Raw genomic sequence first — 18165 nt, forward strand, 5'->3', positions numbered from 1 at the left:
GTCGTATTGTAAACAATTACTACTGAAGCAGACGAGTGCATTGATGTAGATAGGTCTATTGCGATTTGTGCACCGGCTACGAAATGATATTGTACGAGAAGTTCAAGAAGAAAAAGACGAACTGATGAACAATTTACAGTGGCAACTTTGAATTATGGTCTCAATGCTGTTAGTGTATTACGCAAGATTGTTCTTTTTAATTAACAGTTTCACATGCATTATAACGATACGCTGATTAAACTCCAAAGTGAATTACAAAATGTGTATACAAGACAGAAGTGTTCCAAACAAACTAAAATTACAGATTTTATGCATACAGGAAAATGACATTGTTCTTTCTTAATACGTATACGTTTTGATTGAAATAAACGAAATATAATTTAATTTCAAACATTAATATACATATTTTGCCTATTAATACCTATGACCTGCACATTCAATAATACCACTTCATAAAAAAATAAGCATCACCGGTTGTTACGACTATCGGTTTTTACGACTAAATATGAGTAGTCCCTTCAATATATTATATATATTTTTTATAAACTTTTATTATAAGTTGGGGGGGCTTTCATCTTTGCCACCCCGGGCCTCTGACGGGCTTAGTCCGCTATTATAATTTACTTTCGAAAATCTCGTTATTGTTAAGTTACTGTTTACGAATAACGATATTAATATTATATTGTAAATTAAAATATTTTGACATGATCATAGAGAAATGATAGAACCGCATTACATTAATGTCCTTTTACATTCACAATTTTTAACGATCACTATTTTCACATCAAAAGTATAACAGTTCTGTAGTGTAGAAGTTCTATCTGTGAAACTTTATGTATATGATTACCAGATTATATTGATATTCGACTTATAAAAAACCGTTACGTACAGAGTTGAACATACGGCTTCGTTTTATATACGTATTAAATCTTAATAATCTTTAATTACTAAAACATATTTGTCAATAAATATAATAAGTGATAAAAAACCTTGTGATATTTTTATGTACTTACGTTAGTTTAAGATAGACACGTTATAATCTTCTGATATAAAGGTCTGTTCAAGATCCTGTGAGGCGCAAGAATGTCAAACACCTCTATGATTTGCTTTTTCCTAAATCGTAACTAAATTTATTGTATGTTAATAAATCTATTTATGTTACTTAATTGTTTATTTTTCTTGAGTTTTAAACCACTGAGAAAGTCTCATCGCTGATATCATCATTACATAATATAAAACAAAGTTGCTTACCGCTGTCTGTAACTGTGTGTGCTTTGATCTTTAAAATTACACATAGGATTTTAATGCGGTTTTAAATACATAGATTGTTTCAAGAGGAAGGTTTATATGTATAATACTTGCACAATATAGTAGATAAACACTGATAATTTTAAAACGCAGGAACATAGCGGCTTGTATTGTCTGATGACAACAACGCCGTCAACGTTGTAAGACATTCTGTAGTATATTTAGTATCAGCATTGCACCCGTGTGAAGCCAGGGCGGGTCGCTAGTTAAGTAAATGTCCCAAAAAAGAACCCAAATATTGTTTATACTTTTATATGACCAAGAATGGTCAGATAAAAATTCTGAATAAGATAGGGCATACATTATTAACAGAGTATGTCGTCTTTTAAATAATATTAAACACAAATTGTATTATTTAACAACACTTGATAAGGCGTATTGACGCCTCTTATCAAAACGAACAAATTTTATATGATAGGAAAATTTTTTTAGACTGCTATTATTAACAAAAAAGTTGGTTAAACAGTAAACATTTCAGCCATTTTATTTTAATCTCAACAATTGTTATAATGCCATAACCGATTACATATTATTTTTACAATCTATACACGTTACTTTAAAAGCTCGAACTAAGGTAAATCTTAAGATTTTCCAGTTAAACCTAAGATTTTACATTTACCATTTACCATTCATTATCGGTCAATCTTAGGTTTTACTGGAAAATCTTAAGATTTACCGTAGTTCGAGCTTTTAAAGTAACATACATTTTGGAAAAAGTATCGAAAACTAAAAACCATTTCCATTGTTATAATATATATTTATTTCTCTGATGAATATTTTATAAAAAAATATACATATATAGATACCCGATTAAAAAGTAACTGATTAAAATATTCCATCTCCACCAAATCACCTAACTTGTGAATAATAAAAAGATTACATATCATTGTAATTAAAATATTTTCCAAACCTTCAAAATATTCATCAACCGAACACCAAACCTGTGGAATCAATCAATTTCCATATATTGATATTACGAGAGATATTATCATTTATGTCGCATTCTCCTTTCGATTGCAATATTTATCAACGTATTTTTCTATATTATCTCGACCTACTCTCTCTTCTATCATGCCGAGCGATATAGAGAAGATCTCATTTGCTATATCTTTGTCCCGAGCTAAGGCTGATTCTTCACAATAAAAGCAATTATTAAAGTAAAGCCCTGTAACGCCTTCCAGTTCGGATGCCGTTGCGACGTAAACAGACGTTGCAGCTGCTTGTTGCTGTAAGTAACATACAATAATGTTATTAGAAAAGTTGTTCAATAAAATAATAATAATTAACAATTTGTAAATAAGAAATCAGGCCCTTACAAGATATTCTAAATGGTCATTATGTTGTTAAGCTGATATAAATAATATGCAATAAGATGCCGGTGATTTGGAGATCAATAAGTGATAAGACATAACGGTCTGACTTCTCCATGGGTTTTAGAAGTACTTAGAACACCTAGGTGCCTATAAGATAGCTTATTAACTAGTGCTGGGTCATTCCTGATTTTACGTAAAACGAAACGAACCGGTTTTTTACATTTTCAAAACAGTTCTTTGAAACGGTTATAAAAAAAACCGATTTGTTTTCTTAGGTTCGAGAACTTACTATATTTACGATACATTACTGAAATAATGTATGTTCAACACTGGAGTCATATTATATAATTTTGAAAATAGTCGACCCTATAATTTATTTGGATTAATTCTCCGTCACGCTCCGTGCTTAATTGCATGTAAAAAAAAAAGTTAAGAAATATTTTTAAATTATTTGTAATTTCAACTATTACGGCTGAGGATTACCCGATTAATAATATTATTAAACAGTTAATACTAAATCTGTAATAAAAAAAAAATAAGCGTATAAGGAGCCCACGAAAACTTTTTTTTGTTTCGTAATTTTTATTGATTCTTGTATTTCTTTAGAAATAAGATTCATTGTAGCATATTCGATACTTCAAATCCAAAGTAGTTCCTTATAACTGGTTTAATATTCATACAATAATAGTCCTTACAGTCATCAAAATAAAGTGTTTAGTCAGTTACACGTGATAGGAACCGGTTCGCGCAGCAGTACCAACAAAATGGTTTTTCGATTTAGTTCGTTCTTCTACAGCCAAATTTGTATTGTATTTCTTTAGGAATAAGATTTATTATAGCATATTCGTTACTTCAAATCCAAAGTAGTTCTTTAGAACTGGTTTAATATTCATACAATAATAGTCCTTACGGCCATTAAAATAGAGTGTTTAGTTAGTTTCACGTGATAAGAACCGGTTCGCGCAGCAGTACCAACAAAATGGTTTTTCGATTTAGTTCGTTCTTCTACAGCCAAATTTGTATTGTATTTCTTTAGGAATAAGATTCATTATAGCATATTCGTTACTTCAAATCCAAAGTAGTTCTTTAGAACTGGTTTAATATTCATACAATAATAGTCCTTACGGCCATTAAAATAGAGTGTTTAGTTAGTTTCACGTGATAAGAACCGGTTCGCGCAGCAGTACCAACAAAATGGTTTTTCGATTTAGTTCGTTCTTCTACAGCCAAATTTGTATTGTATTTCTTTAGGAATAAGATTCATTATAGCATATTCGTTACTTCAAATCCAAAGTAGTTCTTTAGAACTGGTTTAATATTCATACAATAATAGTCCTTACGGCCATTAAAATAGAGTGTTTAGTTAGTTTCACGTGATAAGAACCGGTTCGCGCAGCAGTACCAACAAAATGGTTTTTCGATTTAGTTCGTTCTTCTACAGCCAAATTTGTATTGTATTTCTTTAGGAATAAGATTCATTATAGCATATTCGTTACTTCTAATCCAAAGTAGTTCTTTAGAACTGGTTTAATATTCATACAATAATAGTCCTTACGGCCATTAAAATAGAGTGTTTAGTTAGTTTCACGTGATAAGAACCGGTTCGCGCAGCAGTACCAACAAAATGGTTTTTCGATTTAGTTCGTTCTTCTACAGCCAAATTTGTATTGTATTTCTTTAGGAATAAGATTCATTATAGCATATTCGTTACTTCAAATCCAAAGTAGTTCTTTAGAACTGGTTTAATATTCATACAATAATAGTCCTTACGGCCATTAAAATAGAGTGTTTAGTTAGTTTCACGTGATCGAAAACGTTTTGCGAAGCAGTACCAAAACGACGGCCGGTGCCGAGTGTCATCTCGTTCGTTTTAAAGCTATTTGTTCTACGATCAAGAAACAGTTCGTTCGTTCTTTATAAAAGAACTAGTTCTTAAAACCGTTTCTGAAAAAAACTCCCAGCACTATTATTAACAGTAGATACTATGTGTTAGGAGACAGTACTGGGCAAAAAGCTCTATGTCCATAGAGATTGGCTTCAGCCAATCTGGCAGATTGCTATCATAACCGAAGATAACATAGACCTCTACCAATATATATTTAACCATTCCATTACTTGCAACAACTGCAGTAATTTAATAATAATAATAATAAATAATCCTTTTCAAGAGAAAATTATTTTTAATGTAATATTGTTCATATTACATTAAAAACAATTAACTTGAGAATACAGTTATTCGTGATATATAAATTTAATTAAGTTATTGTGTTTTCATTAAATATGTTTACTTACTAAAGACTTGGTAAAAGGTCGCACCATCATAAATAACATTTGATAAAACCACCAACTTTTGGGCAGATTTGTATAAACCATGTTTCCAGGATGCAAAGAATTTACAGCAATACCCTTATGTTTCCATTCTTCACTTAATATCTGGAATATTTTAATTTGTTTGTTAATGTTAATAAATAAAGTTAATCACAAAAAGTTAAAAAAAACTCTATACATTAAATATATTTATAATACATTATTTAACTTATCATTTTTGACGACCTATTCTAGCCTAGTACATAAACTACTAAGAACATTACATAGACATTTACTTGGTGGTAGGGCTTTGTGCTAGCCTGTCTGGATAGGTACCACCCGCTCATCAGATATTCTACCGCCAAATAACAGTACTCTGTATTGTTGTGTTCCGGTTAGAAGGGTGAGTGAGCCAGTGTAATCACAGGCATAAGGGACATAACATCTTAGTTCCCAAGGTTGGTGGCACATAGGTGATGTAAGGAATGGTTAATATTTCTTACAACGCCTTTGTCTATGGGCCCTGGTGACCACTTACCATTAGTTGGCCCATATGCTCATCCGCCAACCAATGCCATAAAAAAAAGCATTATAGACTGCATTATAGGCTGCATTAATAAATATTAGTGCAGCCTATAATGTCTTTATCATTGTCATCATCCATTTGAAATACACAATTTAGGAAAGATATACAATTTTTGACAAAATAATATATCTTAAAGTACTGATCTTTTTATGTGTATCTGTGTATCTTTTTATGGCCTGGATTTCAATAATCGTTAAATTTCGGGACATAAACATTATGTATTGCACATAATTAGGTTTTTTAACATCAAGTTAAAATTTGGATAGATATACAATATTTGTACAGAAAAAAAAACATATTCTAACCCAGTCGGTACCATTGTCCATTTCAGTTATTTATTTTATTAAATAACACTACTGCATAAATGAGGTTCAATAATCGCCACCCTAACAGCTCTTCCAAATGAAGTTATAATATTTTACATTCAATAAAAATTACATGAGAAGTTTACTTGCCTTTGCAGTAATAACATTATATAATTTAGAATTATTATAAGCTATCAATGTACTGTATTGATCTTTTGGATGTGCAAGATTTTGTTTTACAAAAACATTTTTTAAGCTCGCCATTCTGAAATAAAGATTAAGATGTGATATTCTATATTTTAAAAGGATTTTTTTTGTAAAGGTCATTTGAGCCTATATAAGATGTAAAAATAGAATTAGTATTTATTGGTGACTTTATCCAATTTTTTCATTCAATTTAGTATTAAAATATTCCATTAACATTCACAAATTATTTTTGAAAATGAAACTTGATTGTAGGGCTTTGTGCAAGCCCATCTGGGTAGTGAACAACAGTACTCAGTATTGTTGTGTTCTGGTTTGAGGGGTGAGTGAGCCAGTGTAATTACAGGTACAAGGGACATAATATCTTAGTTTCCAAGGTTGGTAGCACATTGGTGATGTAAGGAATGGTTAGTATTTCTTCCAGTGCCATTGTCTATGGGGGGACCACTTACCATCAGATGGCCCATATCCTTGTCTGCCAACCTACACCATTTTAATTTTTTATAAAAAACAAAATAATGATTGTCTTATAAATCATTTTCCATGAACCCAGAATATCGAAATTTGTGGCTTTACCTAACCCCTAAAAAAATGAGGCAGATCCCAGGTCTGGTCAATAATAGCCTTGGAGTCTGGAAGATGGAAATGTGTAGACTCCTGTGCCTCGGAAAGCTTGTAACCTTTGGTCCTGCATCTGAACTCATTCCGTTTGTGAGATTTACTATTACATCTGATTATGAGAGTAAGGGGATACAGAGTATCTATCTTCTGTGAATTTATAAATTGTAGAAGCTTCAAAATAACTATTACTATAAAAAAAAATACAATAAATAAATAAGTAAAACTACTTCAACATAGTAATCATTTCATTAATTATTACCTGTGTGATTCCGAAGACACAAACACTACTCTGGACCCTTTCTTCAGTAACGGTTCTAATAATAATGCTAAATATGTGTGTGACAGATGATTTACTTGAAATGTTCTATCCAATTTATCCTCTGTCTCTTCATATGAGAGTCCAAAAACACCAGCATTCAATATTAACATATCAAGGTGACTGAAATATTAATATAATTGTTATAAAACAAGGTAAAAAAATAATAAATCATATTCTTAGTCCTTAAAGAATTATAAATTATTTATATTGTTTATTATTATTATTTTATATATTGTTTATTGTTATTATCAATTCATAAATCACCATTCCTATTTATTGTTCTTTTATCAAAAGTAAAAAACTCACTTTGAAAAAACTGTTCTTACAGCCATAGCACATTTTTTAACACTATTCAATGAGCCCAAGTCCAGGTATATTGATTTAAGGTTGTCTTCTGATACTTTAGTATCTTTGACAATCTGTTCAATTGCTTGTTGTGTGGCTTCCATATTGCGATTAGCTAATAATATATTACAGCCATGCCTTGCCAAGGATTTTGCAGTTTCAAACCCAATGCCTGCATTGCATCCTGTTATAAGTGCATATTTGCCAGATAGATCCACACCATGAAGAACCTGTAAAACATGGATTAAAGTATATTGCTTTAAATATAGAAAGCAAACAGAAACAACAATATTTATTATGTTATAAGTAACTAAGCATCAGTTTCTAGAATGATGAACAATCAGATTTACTAACTTTACTTAATGATTAATGTAATCTGCAGCATCATTTGTTTTGGCTGCTGTAGTTTGATTATATTTTGGAATATATGGAAATTATAATTTGAAATGAAACAAAATAAATACTATATGAGGAGAGAGAGACAATGTTAAAATGTACCTTTTGTAATGTAAATATTCTTTTGTGAAATACTTTAAGCTTCTATGTATATTACTTTTAATACTTTAAGCTTCTATGTATATTACTTTTAATACTTTAAGCTTCTATGAAATTGAAGTATTAATAATTTTATTCATTTAAATAATTACCTGAAAAGCTGTGGACGAGCCATCAAACCTTTGGCGGAAATCATTTACATGCTTTTTCTCCTCCTTTGCGAATGCTAATCTTGGATCTACATAAGTTTTGTTTCCAGTTTCTTGTTGTATGTACAAAGGCTTGCCGTTTTCATCCATGGTTTTTGTCCAACCGAAGGGTAAATCTTTCGGAATAACTTTCTTATGTCCTGTGCGAGGATGAGTCCACTGTATTTTATTATTACATGTACTGGAATATGTAAAAATAAATTTAATAAAAAGGACCACATTCTTTGATATATTAGACACTAATGACATTGCAAATTGTTAAATAATAGTAAAGAAAATTAACTTTAAAATCACTATAAATTGCTTACTTAACAAAATAAACATTTCCATCTTCGGTTGATTTTTCTTCCCATCCTGGAGGTAGTTCGTCTTCACTGTCAGAGTCTAAATTGTGCATTTTGTCTTATACTACAGAAATAAATTAAAGAGACAAATGATTTAAAAATATTTTGAAACAGTAGGTATTATATTTCTATACATAGCAGTGTAACAACAATATGTCAAATAAATTTTTAGCATAAAAAGAGCACTGGCAATTATATTATTTTTCACTGATGCTTATCCAAGTAAAATCAATTATTAAAAAAAAAACAAATAAGGAAAACGATTTTTATTTGTTTTTAACAATTTATGGATTTACACAAATTCAACAAAAATAATACCTTACTGTACTGGCAACTCTAATATTTTTTAAAATTTATTAAATGACTATAGAAACAAGTGTTTTAGAGTCATTTTTTATAAGCAGATATTAAAATATTATTTATTATATAAATTAATTAAATATATTAAAATATTTATTATATTTATTATATGATTGCCATAACCAATAATATTAAATGCGTTCGGATGCTCTCGAAATATCGATACTAACAAATGGATTTTATAATATATTTTTATGATAAAGCTTTATGTATTTACATACATTGGAAATGATATATTTCATGATGTATATTCGGAAAATTTTTGTGCCCATACTTTAAACATTTGTCTAACATAATTTAAGTCCAAGTATCCAATTTACCGTTTGTGTGTCAAGGTAAATTGTCAAGTGTTGGATAAATTTCAGAAAAAGTTATTACAATATAATAAATTCGTAGCAAATCATCTTTTTAATCGATTAATTCCAAAGTAGCGTATTTATAGGTGTAGACATGATAATAAAAAATTAACAATTATATTTTAATAAATTATGTGTCTAAACAATGCTAGTTCGGACGCTCCCAACGGTTAATGAAAAATGGGTTTACAAAAGAACCTTTTGTATTTTGAGTGTTTAAAAGTTTTCGAAATGTTTTGGACATTAAAATGATTTTTGTGAGTGTTTTTTGTGATTGGATGTTTTCATACTGGTGGTTCATATATCGTCGTGATGGGTGATAAAATAAATAGAGAATATTTCGCTCCTGGCTCAGCAGCCTTCAATTACAATAATGTGGTAAGTGATAGTTTCAAGTTAAATATTGTCAGGGAAAATATAGCATTAATTCAATAAGCATGCAGAATAATGTCAAAATGCAGTCTGAAAAGATACACCACATGTAGATACATTTATTTATTCTATTGTATTGTACCAATGCCTTGTATTTTATTCAACTGTACCCACATTTTATAATTATATATTGTTTTACATAAAAACACCTTAATTGATGTTTTTATAAAAGCAGTATAGTATTTTCAAGTATTAAAAAAAAATCATCTCTGCATTTTAGCTAATTACTCAAATCTAGTTTTATTAGATTTGTATTTTATCATAAAATTTACTTATGAATATTAATAGACCCTGAAATTGTATTAGATTTAACAATAACAATTTATGTACAATCAGATTAATTAAAATTAGATTATCTGATTAAATTTAGTTTGGGTGGATGAAGTATTTTTTAGAACCCTACATAGGAATGCTTTTGTTGGATTGGTGCTAGAAGATTTGTAGACACTTCTCTATAAGGGATTGTGGCACTTAAAACATGCAATTGATATGCATGCAGTAAACATTCGATAAGTAAGCCCTTAAAACATCCAAGAGATAACATACTAATGATACCAAATGGTATATAAACTTAAAATTTGGGATTATTTTTACAAGTTAGATATTATTTATAACCATTGCAGACTTCTTTAGTCATCTTTGTTCACACATATGGCACTGTGAGAGTTGTAAATCATTATCAATATATTATCCAAGATGTATTAAAAGCTTATGTATATATATTACACTTGTCCCAGTGTCTTCTCTTAATCTATAATATAATAGAAATATTTAAATCTTATATTGTATAAAAATTGTACAGTAACACAACACTTGTTCTTCTCATTTTGAATGTCCAATAAGTGTTAAATTAGTGTGTAACATTTGTCAATTTGTAACATCAGTAATTTAATATTTAAACAAGAAAACTAAACACTTACTGTTCATACTTTTTTATTAAGGCTGTTATATTCATTACTAGGTATACAAAAAATAAATGACAGCCCTTGTTACAATGTTAAATGTTCTTAATAAAGTTTATTAAACTAGGACACTTAAGTACGAGGAGTACTTTTTCATGTTTACTGGCTGAATTGAATTATTATTGAATACTGAATAAAAGATGGTGGCATTTATAATAATATTACAAAGCTTAAAGCTTAATTAGTGAAATGCACAAATTATCATTTGCTATTACTCTGCTAGCCCACCTGCACAGCCTATTTATTTGTTATTGAGATTGTATGATAACTATGACAATATAGAGCAACAAAGAAACTAAAATATGACCACTATTCTGGCAAACTTAAGGTAACATGAAGCAAAACAACAACACCAATTTATTGGTAGTGGTGTCGCCCATGTTTTTGATGGTTATTAAGCTAATGAGATGCACATGGTAAAAAACCCATCATGTGCATGTAATAGGCTTGTAAAATACAATGTTATGGTGTGGTGAAGCTTTATAATTAAAATAGTTCCAGTAGTGCACATTAGGCACTTGTTATTATTAAATTTATGTTATATTACTGTTATATTCATTAGTCATAGCTACATTATTTTTTTTTAATTGTAGTTACAAAATAAAATAAATTTACTATGAATGTATTAACAAATACCTCACCACAAATGATTTGTGATGTATTCTCTTCTACAGATATTTGGATGGATTCAATTAAACTATTAGACGGAGAAATATATGTAGAAATAGCAGACATATTTTCTATTATTTATTGAATTACAATATCTTACAATAATAGTTATCGTTTTTTTTCGTAACTATTACGTATTTCGATCCATCAAACAAGTGTATTAGGTAAGCTCAGAGTTTTACTCAATTTATCTTTACGACGATCGGTAAATATTTCCTTGTGTTGTGATGGCGACGACGCTCGCTACATTGATGTGTTATCATTTTTATGCGCATATAACTGCAGTTTCTTATGAAGCAAGGAAAGCAAAGTGAAACTCGAGATTTCTGATTATAAATCGTCAGCAAAAAGACTTTACTTCTGAAATTTAATTGTTTCTCAATTGTTTTCGGCTTAATGTTTTATTTTAATCAACGTTAATAAGTTAATGTGATTTTATTGCAAATGGAATTAAGAGTCATGTGTTTTTTAAATGAAATAATTACACTAAAAATAAAATACTTTCATTTATTTTATTATTAAAAAGAATGTTTTCGTAAAGTTTAATAACTAGAAATTCGATTAGTATATAGCAGATATTATTTATTTTACAATTAAGGTGTAACTAACACATAGAGGCACATTAATTAGCATAATTCAGATTGCACCGTTTCGCGATATTATTGTAAGGCCTGATGTAAATGCCGAAGTGAGGAGAATAAATACGAATACTCTGATACGAACTGGCTTAGCGCGGGAATAAAAAAAAAATCATACCATTGTTCACCATTTTCTATTTTACCGACAATTTGCTTCTCGATGAACAATAAGTGGCGCGTTGATCCCACGGCGAGACAATACGATGTGGGGCAGGCATTTGACACAATTTAATTTACACGAAATAATCACTCATGATGTATTAATTGTTTAGTGCAATCGTTATTACTCTCACGCTTCCACTGCAAGCTAGGAAACCTATGGGAATGTATTGATTTAGGATATTTTTTTGCGGCTTGGAATCGCATAGTTATTGCTGGAAACGTACTTAATTGTTATAATTTAATCATTAGCTTCAATTACAATTTATTAGTGAAATGATTTATAACGCAAAATATTTTTTAATTTTTCTCTTTAATGTATAAATGAATTTAAAATCTTTATAAAACATGAACTGTGAAAATTGTTATAATTTTAGATTAATAAAATTTATTCATTCTTAAACATACACTCATAAATTGTCGAAGGCTCCATAAAAGAGGTACCTAAGTAGATACTTATAGTTTAGGCAAAAATTGTGTTGCCTTCAGATATTGCATGTTCAAGGCAAAGCTCGTACCAGGAGCATCCTGGTGCTCGCGTGTACTAATATTTAATAGACGTTTCGTTGACACAAAAATTTCATCGCTGCGAAAACACGGTTTTAAAAATATTCGGTGTTCTCATGGCATGATACATAACAGTACCTTTTTAAAAATTTAAAAATGCTTTGGGGTTTAATATGAAACCTTATGAATCAAGTAATTGCCGTCGCATATCAACTATATGAAATATATATTAAAATACTTAGCTAATTTCCACTGGGATAGAAAATTGGACATATAGGTAGTCTAACTAATTACTTTAACACAAAAATAAATTATAAATTTAGATCATAGACTTCAATATTAATGCTTATTTATTGTTATATTTCGTGAACTTTCGATATTAACATTGTATAGTTACGTATAAATCGCGTGTCTGCTGCTGCAAAACCTATCTACCCAGTTGGCAATGTTCAGAGTTCAGTTAATCCGTCAGTACATTTTTGTCTTGCGAAACGATCGTTCTGTGACCTTAGTGCTGTGTGTTACACGTAATTTTGTAATATATGTATAAACTACAAATGGTTTCATTTATAACCTGAATTATGAAAAAAGTGTGGCGTCCGAAATGGAAAGTGGTGAAAATGGTGCGTGTTCACGTAGAGTAGATATTACGCTATGTAAAGATAATGTCAGAATTAAATATAGAATCGGGTAAGCTAATAGATTACTTTATTAACTTGTGTATATATTTATTGTAAGATTTTTATTTTTATATCTATCTTATCCCTCCGCTCCCACCGATTTGATAGTGTAAAATATTGCAGTATTGAATCAAATATTTAGACAAGTAAAATAAAAAATATTTTCAAAAAATGTTGTTTTGTTTTCCCCCTATCGAATCTTACTATTAAAACATAATTTTAAATGAAAATCATTAAATAAGTTTTCTATCGAATATCATCACTCAATATCGTGTGTAATGTCTTAATCTAGATCCAGCATTTTTATTTGGACCCAATATTGCATCTGACGCATATGAACTATTGTTTACTATACTACTTACATAACACCGACTACATTTACCGATTTATTGCAAAATTATTTACCTCATTCGATTGAATTAAATTTTTATGTGATATTTGATGACGGTGTCGTTACGAGAATCAGATTCCTAATAAACGTAATGTTCTGTTTATGTAATTCGGTGCATGTAACAGACCGTTATTGATAAATAATAATCGCAAACAATATAGATTAAAAAAAATTAAAGTTTATTCGTAGCGAAATGAAAAAGTAAGACGTGTAAGAAAACCTTCGTTCATTTGTCTTTAAAAAAAAGTGAGTAAGCTCTTAGACGTCTCACTGCTGGGTAAAGGCCCTCAACTCAACTCTTAAGGAAAATATTTAGTTGAATAAATAAAAAGAAACATTTCACTATAAAAAATAATGCATTGAAACTGATGAAATCTCGTTCGTTCCCTGTCCTTTATTCAAATCAAATACTTAAACCTTACATGGTGCGGAACCTTCGATGTACATACAAACTTTATGTATTGATTGACCTAAAGGTCGGCTAAGTCGTAATTATACATGGAATAAGTTTATGACTAGATTACTACTTATAATTAAATTGTATATACTTATTTTATTTTGTTCTTGTGATTTTGTTTAAGATTTTTGAAAGTTTCAACTTTTGTTTTTACTTCTCAAAACAAACGGACCAGTAGCTGCTCGTCAAAGGTCTCCCCATCTTAAATGCGTATGGACAATATCTTTGACTCAGATTTTTTTATAATTCATGAGGGGTTTCAAATTAATATAAACATTATTTGAGGGAATGAAACGTCAAAACGCAAGATTAAATTAATGATATAAACGAAACTAGTTAAACTTACGGTTTTACCCGCGCGAAAAGTATAAAATTTTACCTCTAGCATACAAACCGTTACCTCGCATTTTTCCTCCTCGAGGGTGAGTTAAAAAAAGTATTTCTTTCCCCAGGACTCAAAGTATCTCTATACCACATTTCAACTAAATCAATTAATCAGCTTTAGCGTGAAGAGGTATTAGACAGAGTTGCTTTCGTATTTATAATATTAGTATAGATAACCCACCGATCATATATCGGTGAGTCATACCCTAGGTTTATGTTACATAATTATATTTTTATGTTGTTTTGTTTATATAGTTTAGTTAAATGTATTTTTCGTTAATGCGGCGTAAACTTGTGACTGATGTACATAAATATCAGTGTGTGTATCACCCCTAATATAGTATAATAATGTACATATTTAACATGTAATTAGTCAGTTTACAAATGAAATAAATAAATAAAATAAAACAGCGAATATACGTTTGCGTCGTATTTACGTAAGTATATTTTTTTTCTTATTGCTCAGGTCAGTTCGAAAAAGAACAATTGAAGATCTAAATCATTTAACATTTACCCGCTCAATCAATTTATATACATTGGTGTCTTCTGAAGCGTTAATTCATGTGGACTCTGTGGTAACAAAAAAATATATATATATTTATCTAAAAGAATGTATAGTTTGTGCACATTTACTATATAACTATACTATATACTATCTTAAAACTAGAAAGTGCAAGCAATTAATTGTTCAAAAACACACATAGGTACCTAAATACAATACACACTTTTGTTCATACGAAATTATGATCTTAAGCTGTTAACCAATCAGTTGGCGCTTACGTCATTTCAAATTTACAGATATTTTATGTTACATTTGATGTATAATTACTATAATGGCACGTATTAGAGTACCGTCAATTATTCTACTTCCCCGTTTCTTATGATTTCTAACCGCAACGTAGTCACTTGTTAGAGCATTGACATCTATTTGAGGTTGAGTTGAACTACATCCTAGTTAGAGACGACGTAAACGATGTATCTTTTCATATATTATGTATTGTCAATTAAGTACCATACGCTTATTTACTATTAAAATTTATGTAATGACGTCACGTCGACTAATTTTATAAAAAAAAATAAGCCGGTCTGGGTAGGTGGCGCCCACTTATAAGATATTCTACTGCCAAATAGCATTACTTAGTATTGTTGTGTTCCGGTTTGAAAGATGAGTAAGCCTGTGTAACTTAAAGCACAAGGGAGATAATATCTTAGCTGCCAAGGTTGGCAACATTAACGATGTAGTGACCACTTACCATCAAGTTGCCCATTTGACCTACCTTAAAAACCATATCTATGTTGCAGCCAATAAGTTTAATTACCCTTTAAATAAATAGCCTAGTCATTTTACTAAACGGCGCTGTTCAATCAGCTTCCTGAATGGTATTCGCCACTACGTCTTCCGTCCATCACGACGCCGTTTTTGAATTGAATAGCTAATTAAACTAGTTACCTGTGTTATATTTTGACTTAATATAAATATTTTAAACATTGGATTATTGTCAAAGATAAAATAGAATAAATAGCTAGTAAATATAGACTCAAGGGGCATAACATGAGATCGCCTGGTTGACCGCGTATTGACTATGTAAGGAGTGGTTTGTACTTCTTGCAGTGTCAGTGTTTATAGGCGTGACCACTCACCATTAGTTGACCTACTTACTCGTCTGTATTCCAAATAAATATTTTAAAAAATATTAATGTATGTGAAAATGTATTATCAAACTATTGGTCGTTTATGAGATATGGACATTTAAATATATTATATATCTCAAAATATATAGGTAGCTATTTTATTTTCTTTTTATTTTTATCCTCATTTCTGTTTTATATGTAACTTTTTCAAATACTAAACATTAGGATCCGTTTACAAGTTAGAACACAATTGAGTAAAAAACATTCAAAACTATCGTATTTACAATTTTAGTAAAAAGTAATATTCAATGAAAAGTATAACATAAATAAATTCAAAGGTAGATTTTAGGAATCTAAATTAAGTTGTAGACTTGAAAGAGAATAATAATTTTAACCAATTTGTATGTGTATTTTCTTAAAATATGCTCAAATATTAGGTACGATCTCAGTTTCCTGTGTAATTACGTCGATATTCTTCGGCTTCATTTGCGTGAGCTACTTTTTAGCTTCCTGACTTCGTAATTCGCATCGTCATGAAACATATCGAATGTTTCCATACAGAATATTTCCTTCCTTTATACACGACTGAAACGTTTGGAAATAACTATAGGATATAAATAATATATTTGATATGTATTCAAAGCATCATTAGCGCAATGGCTATTGACGCTTTGCGATGTAAAAAGTCGTCGATTCTGACCCCTTGGGCTTGTCGTCCCCACTCCTAACCCAAGCTTTAAGCTTAAAAGTTGGGGTAAATAGGAATATTAGTAATTCCTTAATTTCATTGGGCATCTGTGTAAAAAATAGTAAATTTATAAGATAAAGATGATATTAATACAACGACTAATATAGAAACGTATAAACCAATACAGATATGACAGAATCATTGTTCGTAATATTGTTATTTGTTTTTCCTAATAATAATAAACATTACAGTAATATTGATAATTATGACGACACAAATTAATCTTTTAATGAATATTTACAGCGCTTATTTACGTACAAGGGCCAGCTAATTAATTATAATTGTGTAGGATAAAAATGTAAATAACAAAAAAAAAAAAAGAAAGTAAATTCTTATTAAAAATAAATACTATCTGAAGAAGTCAGTTTAGATAAATATATGAATGCAGAATCAAATGCCGTTATTGACTATTTTTATTTAAATATAATACCTAGCTACAAAAATATTTCAATCCTACTCCTACTGCCTACCCACTTAACTATCGCCTAACATGTACACATAACACTCGACGTAATATATATATATATATCTGTGTTTACTTGTCAAGGTATGTAATTATAAGCCCGATGTTTCCAGATTAAACAATCTCCTTTTTGTAAAAAAATCATATTATTTATGCTTCCATCATTTTTCCAGTCATTTACGGCTTACTTAGTGTGTTAGTCGTAAGACTCTCTACGACAGATATTGATAATTGTGTTAAAATCCTAATACTCTCTTTAGTATTGTTAAATTCGTATTAAATTCATAATCATCTAGATCAATACATTATGTAATTTTATTCTGGTGTTAGAAACTTTGCACATATGAAATTTGTTCCTCATGCTAGTTGCTCTAGACTTTAGTCTATACATGACCTTCCAAACGACATTCAATTCTTATAGCACTATGTATAAATAGTATTATACAAAATGTCTTTACTTACGTAATGGTTTTACTTAACGAACAATAATAATTATAAATATTAATTAATTGAATTAGTTTTCGTAATGGTTTCAGTCAATAATACAAGTATTATTTAAAGATTTGAATCTTGGTTCATGTAAAATCGACTAATCCGATTGATATGGAATTTTCATATTATAGTTTATAATTTCAAGATGAACCTAGATTATATAGTAAATATGTAGCATAGTTTTAGATATACTTGAGCTGGTTATGTCAGAGTAGTCAAGGCGATATTTTTCAATCCGGCCGCTTTCCAAGCGAACGTTGCCAAAACTATAAGAGATACACGAAAACTTTGAAGAAAATATGTGGATCTTTTAAAAAATGTCTATTGAAAAGCTCGTGCTATATATGGATAGATATATATGGATCTTTTATAGATATATGTCTCTAATATTATCTGAAATCGACATTTTTATGATTTAAAAAATGGAAAAATTGGAATGAATGGTTCATTTCGTTTGCATATTTCATGTAATTGTCATA

General features: G+C 29.6%; 2 protein-coding genes across 7 annotated transcripts in view; one reads left to right on the forward strand and one right to left on the reverse strand.

Moving 5' to 3' along the window:
- Window positions 1–2100: 2100 nt before the first annotated feature.
- On the reverse strand, window positions 2101–8481 carry LOC113403773 (WW domain-containing oxidoreductase). The gene is made up of 7 exons (XM_026644364.2): window positions 8321–8481; window positions 7956–8193; window positions 7270–7538; window positions 6904–7083; window positions 5970–6084; window positions 4914–5054; window positions 2101–2534 (listed from the first exon to the last, which is right to left on the reverse strand). Exons 1-7 carry the CDS (start codon window positions 8407–8409, stop codon window positions 2301–2303), a joined length of 1266 nt encoding a protein of 421 aa, XP_026500149.2. The 5' UTR covers window positions 8410–8481; the 3' UTR covers window positions 2101–2300.
- A 546-nt stretch (window positions 8482–9027) lies between these two features.
- Jvl (javelin-like) overlaps window positions 9028–18165 on the forward strand; it is a 74356-nt gene continuing 65218 nt past the window's right edge. For 4 of the 6 annotated variants that reach the window (XR_010309239.1, XR_010309240.1, XR_010309241.1 and 1 more), the window contains exon 1: window positions 9030–9450. Coding sequence is in view for 3 of the 6 variants with exons in the window: in XM_064215954.1 (XP_064072024.1) it covers window positions 9385–9450 (66 nt within the window). In the remaining 3 variants the exon portion in view is untranslated. Of the gene's footprint in view, window positions 9451–18165 lie in introns of all 6 variants that reach the window. The other 2 variants (XM_064215951.1, XM_064215952.1) reach the window with 1 other exon arrangement.

The sequence above is a fragment of the Vanessa tameamea genome, chromosome 10 (genome assembly GCF_037043105.1).
Source record: "Vanessa tameamea isolate UH-Manoa-2023 chromosome 10, ilVanTame1 primary haplotype, whole genome shotgun sequence".
Taxonomy (NCBI): domain Eukaryota; kingdom Metazoa; phylum Arthropoda; class Insecta; order Lepidoptera; family Nymphalidae; genus Vanessa; species Vanessa tameamea.

Excerpts from the sequence above, each read along its gene's own strand:
- LOC113403773 (XM_026644364.2), bottom strand. The coding sequence starts at position 8,409 with ATGCACAATTTAGACTCTGACAGTGAAGACGAACTACCTCCAGGATGG. Across the intron at positions 7,084-7,269 it reads GTAAGAACAGTTTTTTCAAA|TCACCTTGATATGTTAATAT; the intron begins GTGAGTTTTTTA and ends TTAATATTTCAG. Across the intron at positions 2,535-4,913 it reads GACCTTTTACCAAGTCTTTA|CAACAAGCAGCTGCAACGTC; the intron begins GTAAGTAAACAT and ends TGTTACTTACAG.